The sequence below is a fragment of the Petaurus breviceps genome, unplaced genomic scaffold, assembly GCF_028583685.1.
Source record: "Petaurus breviceps papuanus isolate PSGF00001 unplaced genomic scaffold, PetGlider_PUasm1.0 90925, whole genome shotgun sequence".
Lineage (NCBI taxonomy): Eukaryota > Metazoa > Chordata > Mammalia > Diprotodontia > Petauridae > Petaurus > Petaurus breviceps.
The window spans coordinates 33,399,586-33,417,588 of NW_027187380.1; the positions used below are offsets into that span (position 1 = coordinate 33,399,586).

An 18,003-nucleotide genomic window follows, 5' to 3' on the forward strand; every position below is an offset into this window, starting at 1 on the left:
TAATGACTCAAGAGTTTTCATTTCCGGGTAGCGCTGCCGCCATTTTGTGAGGAGGGTGATAAACGGGTGCTGGGCTGTAGCGTCCCGTTCAGTTACTTTTCAGGTGAGGGAGGAGGAAGGTCGTGCGACCGTCTTGAGGGTCGTGAAACCGGACCAAGTTCTCCTAAATAGCCCCTTCCACCGGCCGAGACTCCTTTGAAGAGAAAGGGTCACCAGAGACTGCTAGTAGCGGCGAACCGTCGGGGTCGCTGCTGCCGCCTCTTAGCACCCGCGCAGGCCTTCCCAGGGCGTTGATTTCTCGGCGCGCAGCCTTCGGGCCGAGCCCTCGCCGGCCATGAGTTACGGGCGTCCTCCCCCAGACGTGGAGGGGATGACCTCCCTGAAGGTAGACAATTTGACATACCGTACCTCGCCCGATACTCTGCGGCGAGTCTTTGAGAAGTACGGCCGGGTGGGCGATGTCTACATCCCCCGCGATCGCTACACCAAGGAGTCCCGTGGCTTCGCCTTCGTGCGCTTCCACGACAAGCGCGACGCCGAAGACGCTATGGACGCCATGGACGGCGCCGTGCTTGACGGCCGGGAGCTGCGGGTGCAAATGGCTCGCTATGGCCGCCCGCCGGACTCCCATCACAGCCGCCGAGGACCGCCGCCCCGCAGGTACGGGGGAGGCGGCTACGGACGCCGGAGCCGCAGGTAAAAGGGGGGCGGTAACTGTTCTTGGGGATCTGGGGTGGCGGGAAGGAAAAGAGGTTGATGGGGGGCGGAGGGTTTGATTGGATTTGGTTTTAAAGTCTAGACCAGGGCTGATTTTACGCCCATTTCCCTCCCTGTAGTCGGGAGGCAGGGAAGGGGTAAGGGGACAGAAGGTGCCCCCTTGGGCCCGAGGGGCCACGTGGTGGCCCAAATGGCGGTGGCTGGGACTGGGGGTGGCACGTGGTCTCTTTCCCCCTCCCCCACCGTAGAATCTTTTGTTTCCAATGTCTTGGGGCAATATTCTGGACCACAGGAGTTCCTGTTCACTGGGTGAAGCGGGAAAGAGTGGCCCCTGGAAAAGGCTTCCCCCTCCCCCTTTAGATTGGGGAAATGGCGGCGCTTGGTGGGGTGAGATAATGGCGGCCTGGGCGGGAGCGCGCGGGCGGGGCCGAACTTGCTATTTTCTAACCCTGCCTGTTATGCCTGTTTCTGCCTCTAGCCCGAGGAGGCGTCGCCGCAGCCGTTCTCGCAGCAGGAGTCGCTCCAGATCCCGAAGCCGATCTCGTTACAGCCGGTCCAAGTCTCGATCTCGTACTCGATCCAGATCTCGATCTACCTCCAAGTCCAGGTCGGCCCGTAGATCCAAATCCAAGTCCTCGTCGGTCTCCAGATCGCGGTCCAGGTCCAGATCCAGGTCGAGATCCAGAAGTCCTCCACCAGTATCGAAGAGGGAATCAAAATCTAGATCTCGATCCAAGAGCCCCCCCAAGTCTCCTGAAGAGGAAGGAGCTGTTTCATCTTAGGATCATGGTAATGTCTATGAGGATCCAAGGTTTATCTCCTAAACCGGGAGACAGATTTACACAATAGCACTTAAGTGGGGTTTGGAGTAGTTCTTAAACCAACTGACCTGAAATAAACTCCTTATGTTAGGAGTTCTACTTACTCAGCTATGGGAGTAATATCAGGATCAGGGGTCTGCAGAAAAAAAAAAATGTTTATTTAGATATTAATGGCTGTTTGGTTAAACTGTTAAGAGACCTATTAATGAAAAGTGATTATTTCTTGCTGTTTTTATCCAACATCTGCATTTTCCCCTTTAAAGCTGCGGTCTCCTGTTTGCTAAAAGAATATTGGCCAGTATTGCAGATTTTAACTGATTTGGCTGATCCTCCAGGGACCAGTTTCTGTGGGCGTGTGTTGGAGCAGGTTTGTCTTTAAATGTTAAAGATGCACTATCCTTTAAAAGAACATTCAGTTCATCAGTTACTGTACTGACTGGGAATTTGATGGATTTGGCAAATAGTTCTAAAACACCAAATTTGGGAGGGAAATAAAATTGAACACAGGGTGGGAAAGGATAGTGTGTCTTTAACTCCTCAAATTGTTTGGTCCTGTTTTTAAAAGTAAAGGGGCCTGAGTAGCTCAGATTTAAAGCTAAGTGTACATTAAGTGACTTTTTAAGGTTATTTCTCCCACATATGCAAAATAACATAGTTAATTGATATTAAACAGACTGGGTTCAAGGTAAAGATGGTTTGAATACAAGCTTTTTCATCTCTTCATTTTTGGTTCATGGTCAAGGAAGTTTTTGAGCCAGACTTTCTTTAAATTTACACCGATGTAGCTTTTTGTAAAAACTCAAATTGGGCTTTAGGTTATGTGGGTGGGTGTAGAGCATTATAACTTTTTAAAATTTCACTAAACTTTTTAGTAAGGCCATCTCAAGCATAACCAGGAACTTGGCCTGAAGTTAACCACATGCTAGGTGGTCTTTGTATGGAAAGTTGGTTGAATTTCTTTCTTTTCAAACCTAGATACGGCAGAAAGCAACATAATGGATGACTTGGGGGGAAAAGACCACATACAGTCCATTGAAGAGTCCCTGGAACAAGCAACTGGCTATTGAAAAGGTTATTTTGTAACATTTTGTCTAACTTTTTAACTTGTTTTAAGTTGCCTCAGATGGCAAACTTCCTTTTATGTGCCATTTTGTTGCTGTTATTCAAATTTCTTGTAATTTAGTGAAGTGAACGACTACAGATTTCATTATTGGCTTTGGATATTTGAGGTAAATTTTCATTTTTGTTTATATAGTGCTGATTTTTGTTTGAAATTAAACAGACTCCCTTAACCTAATTTGTGGCCTCCTGAGTTTTGAGGAAACATGCAGCCATTACATGCTGAATTAGCCTAATGCTATCAAGAGAAGTTAACTCAACATTGCCTTCATTCCTTTAAAAAAAAATCTACAAAACCTTGGTGTAAATTTGTTTGTAAAATACTACTTTCAGATACCAAGTAGTATCTGAACCCAAATTTGTATAAGACTTTTCAGGTGACAAGACTTAAATTTTTGAAAGGATTCTTTTACCAAACACAATTCTAATCTCTTCTCTTATGTATTTTTGTGCACTAGGCGCAGTTGTGTAGCAGTTGAGTAATGCTGGTTAGCTGTTAAGGTGGCGTGTTGCAGTGCAGAGTGCTTGGCTGTTTCCTGTTTTCTCCTGATTGCTCCTGTGTAAAGATGCCTTGTCGTGCAGAAACAAATGGCTGTCCAGTTTATTAAAATGCCTGACAACTGCACTTCCAGTCACCCGGGCCTTGCATATAAATTACGGAGCATACAGTGAGCACATCTAGCTGATGATAAACACACCTTATTTTTTTTCCCCCCCCAAAAAAAAATGGTAAATCTGATCATCTTCATGTATGAACTTGGCATATGAAAAATGTAACATTAAGGAAAGCATTCCTTTGTAAGTACTGATAACATGGTGTATCTTTTGCTTATTATATTCTGTATTATAACCACTGTTTCTGTAGTTTACAATTAAAACATTTTTCTTGATGTTAGCTTTTCTCTAAACTCAATGTCTTGGTCTTAATTTTTTTTTTAGTTTGAAAGACCTATGCAACTAACCTGTGAATGTCATTATTGACTGTACTCAAGTAAAATTATTTTTATTTTTTTTCAACTGAGCCTTTTTCTCCCCATTGAGTTAAAATTGGGTACTACCGCCAAATTGGCACATACCCAAGTTCATTACTAAAACCAAGGTACCAAAGTAGTCTTGTCAACAGCTCCTGCATTGGCCATTTATAGTTTTCACCTGTTAGCAAGGTGAAAGTCACCAAGTACTTAACCTCTTGGGACTAAAGATCCAAGTCTTATAATTGTTAGGTAAAATTTATTATGGTGGTTGCATGCTTTGGTTTACACTAAAGCTTTATTATATCCGAGCCAAGTGAATAAACATCAAAATGGTTAGCAACTTAGGGCTTTTTCTTTTTTCTTCCTTTTTTTTTTTTTTTTAACAAAATACTCTGCAAATTTTTATTCCTGGTTCCTACTGAGAAGGGTGGGCTTGTTAGTGGCTTTACTATGCAGCAAGCACACTAAACAGAATTGTCATGTTATTCAAAAGAAGCATATAGGACTTAATTGCTGGAGACATAGGAACACTTCAGAGGACATTCTTTGCCAAAGAAATGATCATCATTTCAACAGTATGTCTTCCTGGAAGGGCAGATTCTGCTAGATGTTCTTTGTCGGCACCAAAAGACTCCAGAGGAATATGGATACATTGCAGCTCCCACTTGTAGAGCAAAGCTTCAAGTGAACACTCAGCACTAAAGAAAATAAAAGTTTTTCTTAACAATGCAGTTGGCTTCCCCCTTCAATCATTAATTTTTCCTTAACTATGCCAAGACTATCTTTTAATTTGTTCATAACGTTTAGAAAGTGCTTTTCTAAGTTTTTAATGTTGCCTAGCATGCAGTGATGCCTAGATGGAAAATTGCAGTGGTATACTAGTAACTCTAAACTCTTTTACCTTATTAAACTCTTAATCAGCCAGAATGCACAGTACAAGAATAAATTATAGTTAATGGTGCATGATGTTTTCTAAGTTACCTTCGAACTTGGTAAGTAGTCCACAACTGAACGTGAGGGTTCCTTTGTACTAGGTAGTACACTGTAGTTAAGATATCTTCAAAGTCTGTAGGAATAATTTAGTGAATAAAGGTTTGCTTTTTCTACTATGAAACATGGATTTAAGTTTATTAAATTAATACCTGAATACTTAAGATTTTATCTTTAAAGGAAGCTTTAAAAGTAAATCGCTAAAGTCACTAAGCTTACCTTCTGGTTCAAAAAATACATCAGAGGCCAAAATGATATCCAAGGTAGGCAGAGCCAACAGTTCTGGAGAGATCTGACCCCAGGTGAGCCCAGTAATGTGTATATTGGGTAGGTCATTCATCCAGCAACTTTGCCGACAGTTTTCTAGACAATGAGGTAGCTCTGAGCTGTCGGACAATATTACTTCAGCACCACATTTTGCTGCTACTATGCCAGGGAGACTCACCCCTGCTCCAATCTGAAAAGGCAAATTTGAGTATTTAGAAAGTTACATGTGGAAAAATTAGGCATATATATGTACTGGACAAAGGTGATTAAAAAGGAACCTTATGAAGTTAGTGTAATCTGATAATTGCCTTTTGAGTACGTGCATTGCCTAATCTGGAAGAAAGTTTTTTTTAAGCCCTTTTCCAATTTAATTGGGTAAATATCACCAAGTTAATTTTGCCATCTATCTCACTGGACAAGAGTAGACATGCCTGTCTATGGCCAGGATTTTGATGGGTCAGCAGTACAATCCTAATCCTGTACAGAAGTCATTTCCAGGCAGCCTTAGAGGGTAAGAACCACATAGTGGTAGTGGGCTTGTCTGGGGAAATTCAGAAGATGCTATTTCTGGAGGAGCTTTAAGATTTTTAGATTTAACTACTTCAGGTGACAAAGTACTTTAGAAATAAAAGCAAGGTCAACTATGGTTAATACCTTAGTTGTTGGTCTCCTTTAAATTGCCTTTTGATTCCCAGATTCATAGGACAAGATGCAGACTAGCCCACAATTTTCAGTGGATGCCTTATAATGAAGCCTGAAGGCAGTATGGAATATGAAGGCAAGAAAGCCATCTTCTGCACAGTGGAGTGGCAGTATTTTAAGATTTTTTTCTTTTGCTCTTTGGACAGCATTTGGGGTTAAGTGACTTGCCCAAGGTCACATGGCTAGTTTTTGTGTTCAGTCAGTGTCTGAAGCCGAATTTGAACTCCGGTCCTCCTGACTCCAAGGCCGGTGCTCTCTTCACTGTGCCACCTAGCTGCCCCTCATTTCAAGATCTTAGGAAACTCCTGTATTAAGGAAATGCCTTTAAGATTTTGTGTAGGAAATGAAACTTAATAGAAGCCTCTTCAAGTAGGTCAAAATGGCTAGCTCCTGATTTGTAAGTGTATAGATCTGGTGTGACTCATGCTGCCTGAGTCTGAACATACAAAGGAAAAAGACAGTATTCTGCCTTCTAGGAGCTTAACATTGTATAGAGAGCTATTACTAAAGTACAAAAGAACATTTTTAGGGAAGGTATTTGCACTTGGAGCAATTACGAAATTCCTCACATGGAAGTGCTTGAGCCAATCTTAAATTTTAAAACCTGGTAAATGTTTTTACCTCTAATACAGTTTTGCCAGTCAGATTACTTCTGTGATACCAAATGTATTGAGCCAAGACCACAGCACAAGGCCAGATATACATGCCATATTGGAAATGCAGAACCTAAAAAGGCAAAAAGCATTTTCATTGGTTAAAATCTCCAGGTGGTGCAAAACTGGCTTAAAAATAACTGCTGAATAAAGACAGACCCAGCTCAATATTCCACGTGTCACTTTGTGGGGGGAAAATACTGGGTTTTACAAGCAGTATGTGGAAAGAGTATAGACTTAAAATATATTTTTTAAAAGTGTGTTACCTCATTCTCTGGTGGCAAAGTGAATAGAGATCTGGACCTGGAATCAGGAAGACCCAAGTTCAAATATGACCTTAGACACTAGCCTGTTGAGTCACCAGCAAAGTAAGGAACTGAACCAAGGTTTAACTACAAATGCAGTATTTTTTCCAGTATACTACCATTGCATCTCTGCTTAGAGATCCTGGCTAAGTGCATAGTGTGCTGCTAAAAATCCTTCCCCTAATTTGTACTAGCTATGTGACAAGTTGGTTAAAGTACCGGAGCTTAGTAGATAGAGAAGTGGTACAGTAGGTACAGATTGCTGGACCAAAATTTTTTCAAGTTGAGGCTCCATCAGTTTCTTCAGCCATAAAATGGGGATAATAATGGCACCTTCCTCTCAAGGTTGTGAGGACAAGATGAAATAATGGTTGCAAAGTGTTTTGTAAACCTCAAAGCTATGTAAATATCTCAGTTTTTATCGCTCAATATTAAGTGCTGGGCATACAGACAAAAATGAAATAGTCCATACCCCCAAAGAACTTATGGAGGAGGTTAAAATGTAATTGTAAATATAGGCAAGATAATTTGGGGAAGGGATTTGACCTCACACACTAGTTGTGTGATCTCAGGTCACTTAACCTTGTTTCTCTCAGTTTCCTCATTTATAAAATGATTTGGAGAAGGAAACGTGAAACCAGTCCAGTATATTTGCCAAGAAAATCCCAAATGGGATCACAGAAAGTGAACAATTGAATAACAAAATCTCTGGGAGCATTTTAAAGAAGGGCGTTTCAGACATGGGACTTGGCCAGTTTAAAGAGATACTGAGAGGGAAAATAGGATGAAGAAGAAACCAAAGTTCAGGGAGGTGTAGTGACTTGCTGGCAGGCCTGCAACTCCAACTCAGTCCCTCCTCTCCAAAGCGACTTTCCACTGTACCACATAGGACACAGAAACGAACCTGCTGCCAGTCAAGAAGCCTCCCACCAAAGGCGGTCCCTCCAGGATCTGAGTCAGCCTAATTCAGGAAAGCTGTCCAGCTGGACTCCAGTTGTCCACCAGCCCAAATAAAGTAATGTCACAGGGGTGGGGAAAGTACTGCCCTTTATCTCGCCGGCCTACCCACCTGGGGAATGTGAACCTCCAGTACCGCCCTTTTCCCTCCGGGTCCTGGCTCGTCAGAGAACTGGAACCGCTGGGCCCGGACCACAGGTTTTTCCAGGGATGCAGCCTCCTGAAGAGCCATATCTGAGGCACCCAAAGTAGAGCTAACACTCTGTTAAACGTGAGCTGATAATCCTCAAGCACTAGAAGTGGGGCAGAGACTCGAGTAACCCAGATGGGTCCCTAAATGTGAAACTAAACGGTTAAGGCACCCACGAGTCGGCTTACTCCTCCACCCCCCGAAACTGGTTATTAGATTGGTTCCAAAACCGCTTGGGTCTCAGCCTTCTTTGCAACAGAATGCGTTAAAAAGACAAAAAAAAAACCCCAAAAACCAAGCGGTAGGGCGGAAAATGGATCAAAAATAACTGAACACTAGTGAACAAGGTTAGGAATAGTCGGAAACATAAAGATGTCGAGCGGAAATGGAATGCTGAAACCGGAAGCAAGAGTGAGGGGCGACGACGGCAGGCCAGTTTCAGGCCTTAGCCGGTTCTCTTTCGATTTGACCTTCCCAACATGGCGGTGGAACCAGGGGTCAGGGGGCGTGCCCGGAAGACGCCAAGGCCAATGAACGGCTCCCTAGGACTTGTAGGTGGTGCCGGAGGGGTTCGTTTAGCCAATCCGACGCTGGGGATAGGGGAGGTGCAAGGGAACTGAATTTTCTGGAAGGTACATTTAAAGGAGCCGGTAGGAAAAAGGACCTAGTACTGCGCTGTTTCTGCTAGCTCCTTTTCTTCTTGTCCGGCCTAAGGGGCGGTTCGTGGAGCCTCCTGGAGCTTGTTGAGTGAGGCGAAGGCATAGCGGAGATAGGCGAGGACCGGCCGGGACCTCCTGCAGGATGAACCACAAGAGCAAGAAGCGGATTCGGGAGGCGAAGCGCAGCGCGCGGCCCGAGCTGAAAGACTCCCTAGACTGGACCCGGCACAACTACTTCGAGTGCTTCTCGCTTAACCCCGCCGCGGTGGCGGTGAGTGCGGCTCGGGAGCCCCCCGGGTGAGGGTGGGAGGCCTGCCGCTGCCCCAGGCCCGGACTGTGTGTTTGGGGCGGAGCTTGCCTGACTTGGCTGGGGAGGCAGCCTGGACTCCTCCCGGCCCGCGGCCGAGGAACGCAGAACGGGACCCGCCTGGGCCCGTGCCCTGGGGGAGGCCTTGAGGAGGACCAGCAGGCCGGGGAGGACGTCACCTTCCCGCCGGACAGTTTGGCAGGGACGGGAGAGGTCAGACCATGATGACCAGGGGCTGCAGCAGCGCACGTGGGAAGGAGCCCTGATTCGACGGGCAGCCACCGCGGGTTGGGGAAGGGGGGGGGGGGGGGGGGGAGAAAGGACACCCGGGTAGTTAGGCTTTCTCCCAGGGGTTGAGAAGGAAAGGAGGAAGGTGACCACCTAAGTCACAGATAATCCTCCCCTGGGGGATAGCCACATTTTGCCAACTTTTTTTTTCTCTCCCTCTTAACCCGCAATGTCTGTTATAATGTTTTCAGGATAATGTGGAAAGAGTGGATGCTTTGCAGCTCTCTGTAGAAGAATTTGTGGAGCGCTACGAAAGGCCTTACAAGCCGGTCGTCCTGCTGAAAGCCCAGGAGGGCTGGTCTGCCCAGGAAAAATGGACTCTGGAGCGCCTGAAGCGCAAATACCGGAACCAGAAGTTTAAGTGCGGGGAGGATAATGATGGTTATTCCGTGAAGATGAAGATGAAGTACTACATTGAATACATGGAGAGCACCCGAGATGATAGCCCCCTTTACATCTTTGATAGCAGCTATGGGGAGCACCCCAAGAGGAGAAAACTTTTGGAGGACTATAAGGTTCCCAAATTTTTCACAGATGACCTGTTCCAGTATGCAGGAGAAAAGCGCAGGCCACCTTACAGGTAGACTACCCAGTTTTCAATATACCCGTAGATTTTATTGAGTGATTAAAATTTTATTACAGCCACAGTTTTTCATAGTTGCCAGGAGCTTAATTTGGCCAATTTCAACCCATTACCAGAACAATTGACAAGCATCAGTATTGACCAGGCTTCAATCAGTCTTCTAATTATCTTGCCTTCACCCAAACAGGTAAATTAACAGCTAAATATACTAGCAAGCATGGTAGAAAGAAAGATGATAATAAAATTCCAAGTGAATAATGGGACTGATATTTAAAGTTTGACAGTGTTAAGTGATAGCTTTAAATTCCTCAAACATGCTGTTCCCTACACTGTTCTGTCAGGAATGGGTTTTTTTGTTTTGTTTATTTGTTTTGGGTAATAGGGGAAAAGGGTCAGGAAAGAATGTAGTTGAGACAGGATTGTAGATTTAGACAGAGGTAGAAGGCACTTTATATTGAAGTTATTTAGTCCATCTTCCTCCTTTGTACAGGTAAGGAAATTAGCACCTGGAACGGTTATGTTACTTGTCCTCACACATGGGCAGTAAGCTACAGAGCCAAGATTTGAACCAAGGACTCTGAATTTGGTCTAGTATATACTAGATAATTTATATAATATATACATTTATTTTCCTCAATGCATATTACTGAAGAGATTTACCTATTGGGGAGTGGGGGGGGTTCTTCAAAAGAAAGCCCTTTCCTTGGTTAATCTTAAACATGTTATTTTCAACAGCTAGGATCATAAAAGCCTCAAGAATCACCTTTCTCAGGGCATAAGATTATCAATAGGAAAGGGAAACTTAATTTTAAAACCCTATTTGCAAGATTGAGCTGTCCTGGGGTGTTATTCCAGAGGACAAGTAGGGATTTTGTCAGTAGCCTGGTTCCAGGACTGTCCCTAAATGGAAACTTAGGCTAAATTAAGACATTTGCTAGGTGAGAACCCTAGGAGTATTCTGCTTCTGATCCGTACTTGCTTTGTGAGCCTGGGCTATTCCTTTAGCCTCTCAGTGTTCTAGGTAACTCTAAGACAATAAGTTTCAGAGAAAGTGCTGACATTCTTTGGTAGAGATTTCCTAAATGAGGAGTTCTGTGTATCAGTGAAATCTTAGGTCTAGTCTCAATCTTAAGGGAGAATTGGGAGTGTCTACCCTTTAACATCAATGTCTGAAAGCTCTTCCTTTATCTTCTCTTTCATTTTTTTTACCTTCATATAATGGTTGGGAATGGTTTAAATTATCTTGAGTATTTATTGTTTTATGTTGGTAAAGTAATTAGCTTTCTTCTATACAGCCATTCTTTCTTCTAAGCATAACTCAGTTGAGTTATTTTGGGAGATACTGTTTTAAGTTTTATGTCTTTGTTCTCCCCCGGATTGCAAATTCCTTGAAAACAGACTGTATTTTAACTCCTTTTCCTTAGTGCCTTGCTCCCAGTTGACACTTAAATATTTGAATCATGATCTCCATAGGAGCAAGGGGAAAGAGAGATACTCTTTTAACACTCTTCTTCATGTTCCAGATATTTGGCAAAATTTGAGTAACAGACTACATTATATACTGCTTTGAACTATCATAGGTCTGAAAAGCTCCCTGATCTTAAAATTAATATTGTCTGTGTGTGTGTTGAATGATTACAATTTTTACACATTACTCATATTTATATGGGTTTTTTCCTTACTATAGGTGGTTTGTGATGGGACCGCCACGATCTGGAACAGGAATTCACATTGATCCCTTGGGTACCAGTGCATGGAATGCCTTAGTACAAGGACACAAACGCTGGTGCCTGTTTCCTACAAGTACTCCCAGGGAACTTATAAAGGTGACTCGTGATGAAGGTGGAAACCAACAAGATGAAGCTATTACCTGGTTCAATACCATTTATCCCCGGACACAACTTCCAACTTGGCCACCAGAATTCAAACCTTTAGAAATCTTACAGAAACCAGGAGAGACTGTCTTTGTACCAGGTATGAATAGACTGATTAAAAAAATCAGGATATTGAGCACATCTAAAAGTAAGCTGATTAAAGCAAAACTTAACCAAATGTCCTTATGTATTCATTATAAATCAAATGACGAATTGACTTAGTGCCCATTTTTGAAAATATGGAGCACTTAACTGTTCCTCTGAATGAAATACCAGTTTAGCGAGGTGTATCCCTTAAAATAGGATGTGATCTCCTTGATTGAGAGTAGGAAAGACAACTTTTCTATTTGTATCCCCAGTACTTTGTACATAGTATGTACTTAATAAATGCTTTTTATTTATTATCAAACACAACCATTTTCAAAACCTGCTGTGACTTTTTATTTATAAGAAATACTAATATACTTATGTAGGGACTCTGATAATGCATAAGGTTACTGCACAGAGACTTATTATAGTTAAACTGATTTGTTTTTCAAGCATTCATTAAATACTCTAAACTGGGGACAAATGGACCTTAGCTAGACCCTAAGTATGCAGACAAAACAAGTCCTTTAGAATTTTACATTCTGGGGCGGCTAGGTGGCGCAGTGAGTAAAGTGCCAGCCCTGGAGTCAGGAGGACCTGAGTACAGATGAGGCCTCAGACACTTAACACAAAAAACTAGCCATGTAACCTTGGGCAAGTTACTTAATCCTAATTGCCCTCTCCCAAAAAAAGGGCAAAAAAAAGAAGTTTACATTCTGCAGGAGAGGATGAAGCATATAAATAAATCTATACTTGATAATTTTAGAAGAGAGTAAAGCACTGACATGGGGGTTTGGAAAGACCTTTTATAATAGAAGGTAACACTTAATCTAGCCTTAAGGGAGGCTTGGGATTCTAAAAAATCAGAAAGGTGAGGAGGGAGTGCCTTCTCTAGGCCTTGGGGCAGTCTCCGAAGAAAAGCAGAGTCAGGAGATGCTGTGCAGAGACTGAGATATTTGTGTATTGTTTCTTATGGGATGACAGGGAAGGTGACAACAAGGATATTAAAAAAAATTTTTCAAGTCACTTGTTGGGAAATTTCAATCCTTGAAACCTAGGAGATTACTAAAATGCTCTAAATGTGGCACAAGGACCTAGTTAATTCAACCATCCGAAATTATTGAGGTTTCTAGGGAAATCTCTCAGTAAGAAATATATTTTTCTCCAAAAGTTTTTAAGTGACAAAATGAATAATGTTGTAGAGCTGTGCAGCAAATCAAAATTCAGGAGTTCCTGATACAGAAGTGGCTTTGATGCTCTAGCTAATGTGACATCTCTGTTTAATGGATGGGCAATGTTCTTTGAATTTCAGGAGGTTGGTGGCATGTTGTTCTCAACCTTGACACTACTATTGCCATCACCCAAAACTTTGCCAGCAGCACTAATTTCCCTGTTGTGTGGCACAAGACAGTAAGAGGAAGGCCAAAGTTATCAAGGAAATGGTACAGGTGAGAAATGTCAGATTTTTCTTTTTGCCATGAACACATCTCTACAAAAAACTAAACGGAAAAAGCCCAGATTTCTGACCTCATTACTGAAACAAAATACCACCATATTAAATAGGTCTGGGAACAGTTGGGACTGCAAGAAAAGTATTTGGGGTTGAAGAGATTGGGTCCAAAATCAGTTACTTCTAAGGATGTCTGGCTAGAATTTTTTATGCATGCTTAGGATCAGGAATGTATTTTATTTTTTTGTTTGCATTTTATTTTGAAATTAAAACTGGGAAAATGAGCTTACTGGTTATTTGTTTTGTTTTATTTTTGTTTTATTTTTTAATTACCAAGAAGCATTATTCCCATTTGAACTATTGCCTTCAATTCTTGTGGGGTGATGACTGCCCTGGAGACTTAGCTCCTCTGTTTATCCACAGAACAGATACAGCACGGGCAGCGGCAGTGCAAGCCACCCCCGTGCCACTGTGTCCCAACCCTGACCTGGAGGGACCAGCACTCGGGGTAAGAGGGGGATTCTGGCTCGCTCAGCCCTCAGCTTCCCTGCTGAGGTGGCCAGCAAGGGTGGTGGCTTCTGTTCTTCCTTGGATTCTTGGGTACCTCAGAGGGCTGAGACCCATTAACTCTGTTCATATAGGCCACTGCAAGGTATAATATGGGCTATCCAGAAGCCCTCCAAAGAGAATGGGATTTTTGCCATCCACAAAAGTGGTTGTCAGACCAACTTTTCTGAAGATAGAAGACTCTCTGTAGTCTAGTTTCTGAGCTTTCTGCTCCTGTTTAAGTACTTTATCATTTTCTAAATGATAACTCCCTCAATAAAAGGAAGGATACCAATCTGCCACATGTAACTCCTTTTTCTTATAAGGCTAATTTTCCCCAGTCAAAATTGAATTGAACACAATCAATGTCAGGCCTTTAGATGCTGTGCTGTGGAAAGGTGACTTTCATTAAAATGACCAGGAAACATAACTTCCCTGTGCTTCTTGTTTTCTTCTCTAATGCCAAAAAACTTACTCACGAGTAGAGTCCATTTGGCTCTTTTCCCTGCAGTGCAGTGTAGTGGTATATGGAGCTGGTTAAACAAGCAGTTTCATAAAAGCATAAGTTTTTGCACCCCAGCTTCTGCTTTGGTCTGTGACTTCACCACTATCAAAAAATTCCCTCTGAAGTAGAGCATATATATTGACTTCTCTCGGTTCAAGGTGTTTAAGTCTCAACTCTAACCCTGCATCCTTATTTGTCATCATTGCTTTTTGTTAAAACCACACAAATGTGATCTCTCATCTCTTAGGATTTTGAAGCAAGAACACCCTGAGCTGGCAGTCCTGGCTGATTCTGTTGATCTCCAAGAGTCCACAGGCATTGCTTCTGACAGTTCTAGTGACTCCTCGAGCTCTTCCAGCTCTAGCTCATCTGACTCTGATTCTGAGGTAGGAAACTTGCTGTGATGATAGCTTGGACTGTCCTGTTATACTGAGACTTGGTCAGGAGGGTATCATTTTCCTTCTCTTAGCAAGGCTGTTTATAGAATTGAATCTTTGTCTAATTCCTGCAGAAGTCATTGCCCATTCCAGTAGGTTTCTGGAACAAAAGCCTTCCTCAAGATGATGAACTACAAGAAGGCAGAGACAATGGCTCATTTTATATAATTAATATTTGATGGACCAGGTACTTGTGTTTTATGTAGAGATTTCTGCCATTTTGTATCACTGAGTAACCTACTTAATATTTCTTTCTTTTTAAGATAAACTAAAAACCTAAATTCCAACTTGTTAGCTATTTTGTTTTTGCTTCCCTTGTTATAGGACTAAAATTATGGTGTTTCCCCATTGTAATTGGTTGTATAAATGTCTTAAAGATCAGATCTTAATTAAATAAGTTCCTCTAACTTCTAATCTTCTCATGGTGTGAGGTTGAACTAAGTTTTCAAGGATCATGCCAAAAGAACATGGGGGGGAGTGGAGAGAAGAGCTGAGATTCCCATAGGTCCTGCCAAGCTTTAAAAATTTGGAATATAATGCTGGCATTATATCTTTCACTCAAAGACTAGCTTAGCTAAGTTTAAGGAGGCTTATCACTGGAAGGCTTCCTCCCAAGTTTCATTTATTTATTTATTTTTAAATTTAATTTATTTATTTTTAGTTTTCAACATTTACTTCTATAAGATTTTGAGTTCTAAATTTTCTCCCCATCTCTCCTCTCCCACCCTAAGACAGCATGTAAATTGATATAGTCTCAATATGTACATTTATATTAAAACCAATTTTCATATTAGTCATGTTGTACAAAAGAATTAGAACCAATGGGAGAAACCATGAGAAAGAAGAAAGAAAAAGAGAGTGAGCGAGAAAGCAAATCATGTGCTTCCATCTGCATTCAGATTCTATAGTTGGTTTTTTTTTCCCGTATGTGGATAGCATTTTCCATCATGAGTCTTTTGGAATTGTCCTAGATCCTTGCATTGCTAAGGATCTATCAAAGTTAGTTATCATATAACGTGGCTGTTTTACTGTATATGGTGTTCTCTTGGTTCTGCTCATTTCATTCAGCATCAGTTCATGTAGTTATTGGGTCTTTTTGTTGGATAGGGGGATAGTGGTGGAGGACTGGGGTGGGAGGGAGTGGCACAGGAATTTAGGAAGCAATATATAGCCTGCTATTGAATAATGAGTTAAAATGTTCATCAACAGAAGGAATATCTGATGAAATGGTATCTTAAAATACTGAAATGTACTTATATATAATAAAGGGAAATTTAGATGGAGGATAATTGTAAGCCTTCTGGCAACTAGAAATATCCAAAGAGTTTTGTTATAGAATAGCTCCAAAATGACACTACCAGTAAAAAAAAAAATACCTGAATGTTTGTCTCCTGAGACAGAGGAGCTTATTGAAAAAATTGATTGTGTACTATATTGAATTTGTTTTTTCAACTTTCATTTAAGTGTGAATCTGGCTCTGAAGCTGATGGGACAGTACACAGGAGGAAAAAGAGGAGAACCTGCAGTATGATAGGCAATGGTGACACCACCTCTCAGGATGACTGTGTGAGCAAAGAGCGCAGTTCCTCCAGGTGACCGAGTGGGCTTGCTCTTGATTTTAAAGGACAAACTCATTCTGAGCTGACAAGGTGAGGGTAGGGAGTCCCCTTGGATCCTGCAGATGAGGTGAGGGACAAAGAATACCAGACAATGAGGACTGCCCTCAAATGTGAATCCCGTTTGTTTGCCAGTTGATTTAAATGGCCTTCTCTTCCACCAATTCAAATTAACATGGTTTGTTCTACAAAAGAAGCTAAGAACCACTGTCTAAATGGTGCCAAGAAAAACATTTGCATTATTTAATAAAAATGGAGTCCGTTTTGTAACTTTCAAATATTTCTTGCCTTTAGTCTATCAGAACCCTCCCCTGGTGCCCTTTTATCAATGGTACTGGAGGAATGTTGACTTGAGATTTGTTTCTTTCCCTTTGCTGCTAGAGTTTACAGGTCCCACTTATGGAAAGCAACCAGGCAAATAAGGGATTGGGGAGTGGAGGTTGCTTACTTTGGCTGTTCTACTACTATCTTGACCCTTCTCTTCCTCCCTCCCCCCTCCCTCACTCTTCAGCCTTGTCTGCCAGCAGCAATATCAAATGCTTCACATGAGAAAAGGAGCAGTTCACGGCCATCAGACCTTTCATTATGTAGAGTCACAATTTGAAGTAAAAGAATTATTCTTTTTTTGTATACCATGGAAAAACTAAAGAGTTTTTCCTCAGAATATGTTTATATCAAAAGTAATTAGGTGTTTTGGAGGGGTTGGGAAGCATGTTAGAGAGTCAAAATGTTTGTTTTTAAATGTCTATAGCTTTTGTCACTGAAATGCTTTTTGCCAATGAGATCTGTGCCATCTTGTTTTTATTTTTTCCCCTAAATTATAAAAACTATAGAGGCCACATATTTATCTTACTTACCTTTGTGAGACTGGAATTCCATGAGAAAGTTGACATTTTAAAAATTAGGTGAATATTTAGTGAGATAAATCTTGAGTTAGCCCTGCCACTTAGAAATATTATTTTGTCATAATCAAAAATTAACTATATAGTTGTCCTTTTTTGTAATCTTGTATCTCTTCTTTCCTGTCTTTGTTATGATTTGAGCCATGCTAAAGTTCAGCACTTTATTATATTTATTGGTTTGCAGTATATTACTTCCATCTCCCAGTCCAGACCTTAAGAAATTTAAGTACCTATGGTATGGGGTATCTAGTATTCTGTAATTAGCCAACTCCTTTAACATTTCTCAAACTTTGTTGTCAACATACTGATTTAGGCAGTTGTACTTTCCTTGGCAGGATTAGGGAAACTTTTGACGGCTGTGCTCATCCTGAGCAGTAATGAGAGTCGTCTAGAGGTGGCTGCCATGTTAGTAGCCACACAGTCCGGTTTTCACCTCCTCTGCTTCTACCTACTCCTTAATCTTCTTTGAATATGGACAGCTTATTTCTGGTCCAGGCTTCTGTTTTCCATCAAATGCTGCTTAAAGGGTGAGAAAATCTAAGAAAAGATTAAGAAGCCTAAAAGCTTCATGAGTTCTCAAGGCTAATATGGTATTGGGTAAGAAGGTTGAATACTTTCTTTTCCATTACTTAAAGAGAGCAAAAATGATTTGTTTAAAGATAAATAGGATTGCTATGGTCTTTTTATTTACAGCTTTACATTTAATCAGTTAACAAAAAGGAACTTCCTTGACTGTAGTTGAAGGTAATTAGAGACATTAATTTTCAGTTGAGTTGATTTTATGATTATTGAATGAATAAATTTCTGTTGAAGATAGGATTTTTGCTAACTTACTGAAATACAGATAGGCAGCAGACCAACAAAATTTCGCTCCATCCTTAACACCTTATCACTTCTGCCAAAAAATCCATAGGTATGTGGACTAAATTCTGATAATTTTTTTCCATTTGATGCTTCAAGTATTTTGGAGTCCATTTTCATACAGTTGCAATGCAACACCAACATATTCCTTTGGGACTGATCATCAGGTTCCATCTTTCCCCTCTACTGATTC

The 18,003-nt window shown here is 41.5% G+C and overlaps 3 protein-coding genes across 10 annotated transcripts; 2 read left to right on the top strand and 1 right to left on the bottom strand.

The window, feature by feature from the left end:
• Positions 1-24: 24 nt before the first annotated feature.
• SRSF2 (serine and arginine rich splicing factor 2) lies at positions 25-4,362 on the top strand. Of its 5 annotated transcripts, XR_011166172.1 has the most exons (5): positions 25-696; positions 1,196-1,506; positions 1,802-1,905; positions 2,514-2,609; positions 3,116-4,362. XR_011166172.1 is itself a non-coding variant. In XM_069076765.1 (3 exons), exons 1-2 carry the CDS (start codon positions 335-337, stop codon positions 1,497-1,499), a joined length of 630 nt encoding a protein of 209 aa, XP_068932866.1. In that variant the 5' UTR covers positions 28-334; the 3' UTR covers positions 1,500-1,506; positions 2,514-4,362. The 5 variants fall into 5 exon arrangements, 2 of the variants coding, with proteins under 2 accessions (XP_068932866.1, XP_068932865.1); XR_011166171.1 differs by having other exon boundaries at positions 2,514-4,362; XR_011166170.1 differs by lacking the exon at positions 1,802-1,905 and having other exon boundaries at positions 30-696.
• Positions 3,798-8,119, bottom strand: METTL23 (methyltransferase 23, arginine). Of its 3 annotated transcripts, XM_069076761.1 has the most exons (5): positions 7,618-8,119; positions 6,212-6,316; positions 4,841-5,078; positions 4,613-4,697; positions 3,798-4,329 (listed from the first exon to the last, which is right to left on the bottom strand). In XM_069076761.1, the coding sequence occupies exons 1-5, from the start codon at positions 7,735-7,737 to the stop codon at positions 4,164-4,166; spliced, it is 714 nt and encodes a 237-aa protein (XP_068932862.1). In that variant the 5' UTR covers positions 7,738-8,119; the 3' UTR covers positions 3,798-4,163. The 3 variants fall into 3 exon arrangements, with proteins under 3 accessions (XP_068932862.1, XP_068932863.1, XP_068932864.1); XM_069076762.1 differs by lacking the exon at positions 6,212-6,316 and having other exon boundaries at positions 7,618-8,112; XM_069076763.1 differs by lacking the exon at positions 7,618-8,119 and having other exon boundaries at positions 4,841-5,082; positions 6,233-6,312.
• A 171-nt stretch (positions 8,120-8,290) lies between these two features.
• On the top strand, positions 8,291-16,325 carry JMJD6 (jumonji domain containing 6, arginine demethylase and lysine hydroxylase). Of its 2 annotated transcripts, XR_011166169.1 has the most exons (7): positions 8,291-8,625; positions 9,141-9,529; positions 11,220-11,506; positions 12,806-12,941; positions 13,367-13,451; positions 14,242-14,380; positions 15,896-16,033. XR_011166169.1 is itself a non-coding variant. In XM_069076759.1 (6 exons), exons 1-6 carry the CDS (start codon positions 8,497-8,499, stop codon positions 16,025-16,027), a joined length of 1,212 nt encoding a protein of 403 aa, XP_068932860.1. In that variant the 5' UTR covers positions 8,292-8,496; the 3' UTR covers positions 16,028-16,325. The 2 variants fall into 2 exon arrangements, 1 of the variants encoding a protein (XP_068932860.1); XM_069076759.1 differs by lacking the exon at positions 13,367-13,451 and having other exon boundaries at positions 8,292-8,625; positions 15,896-16,325.
• Positions 16,326-18,003: the final 1,678 nt, after the last annotated feature.

Excerpts from the sequence above, each read along its gene's own strand:
- JMJD6 (XM_069076759.1), top strand. The coding sequence starts at position 8,497 with ATGAACCACAAGAGCAAGAAGCGGATTCGGGAGGCGAAGCGCAGCGCG. Across the intron at positions 8,626-9,140 it reads TTAACCCCGCCGCGGTGGCG|GATAATGTGGAAAGAGTGGA; the intron begins GTGAGTGCGGCT and ends TAATGTTTTCAG. Across the intron at positions 14,381-15,895 it reads CATCTGACTCTGATTCTGAG|TGTGAATCTGGCTCTGAAGC; the intron begins GTAGGAAACTTG and ends CTTTCATTTAAG.
- METTL23 (XM_069076761.1), bottom strand. The coding sequence starts at position 7,737 with ATGGCTCTTCAGGAGGCTGCATCCCTGGAAAAACCTGTGGTCCGGGCC. Across the intron at positions 6,317-7,617 it reads TGGAGGTTCACATTCCCCAG|GTTCTGCATTTCCAATATGG; the intron begins GTGGGTAGGCCG and ends TTGCCTTTTTAG. Across the intron at positions 4,330-4,612 it reads ACTACTTACCAAGTTCGAAG|TGCTGAGTGTTCACTTGAAG; the intron begins GTAACTTAGAAA and ends TATTTTCTTTAG.
- SRSF2 (XM_069076764.1), top strand. The coding sequence starts at position 335 with ATGAGTTACGGGCGTCCTCCCCCAGACGTGGAGGGGATGACCTCCCTG. Across the intron at positions 697-1,195 it reads TACGGACGCCGGAGCCGCAG|CCCGAGGAGGCGTCGCCGCA; the intron begins GTAAAAGGGGGG and ends TTCTGCCTCTAG.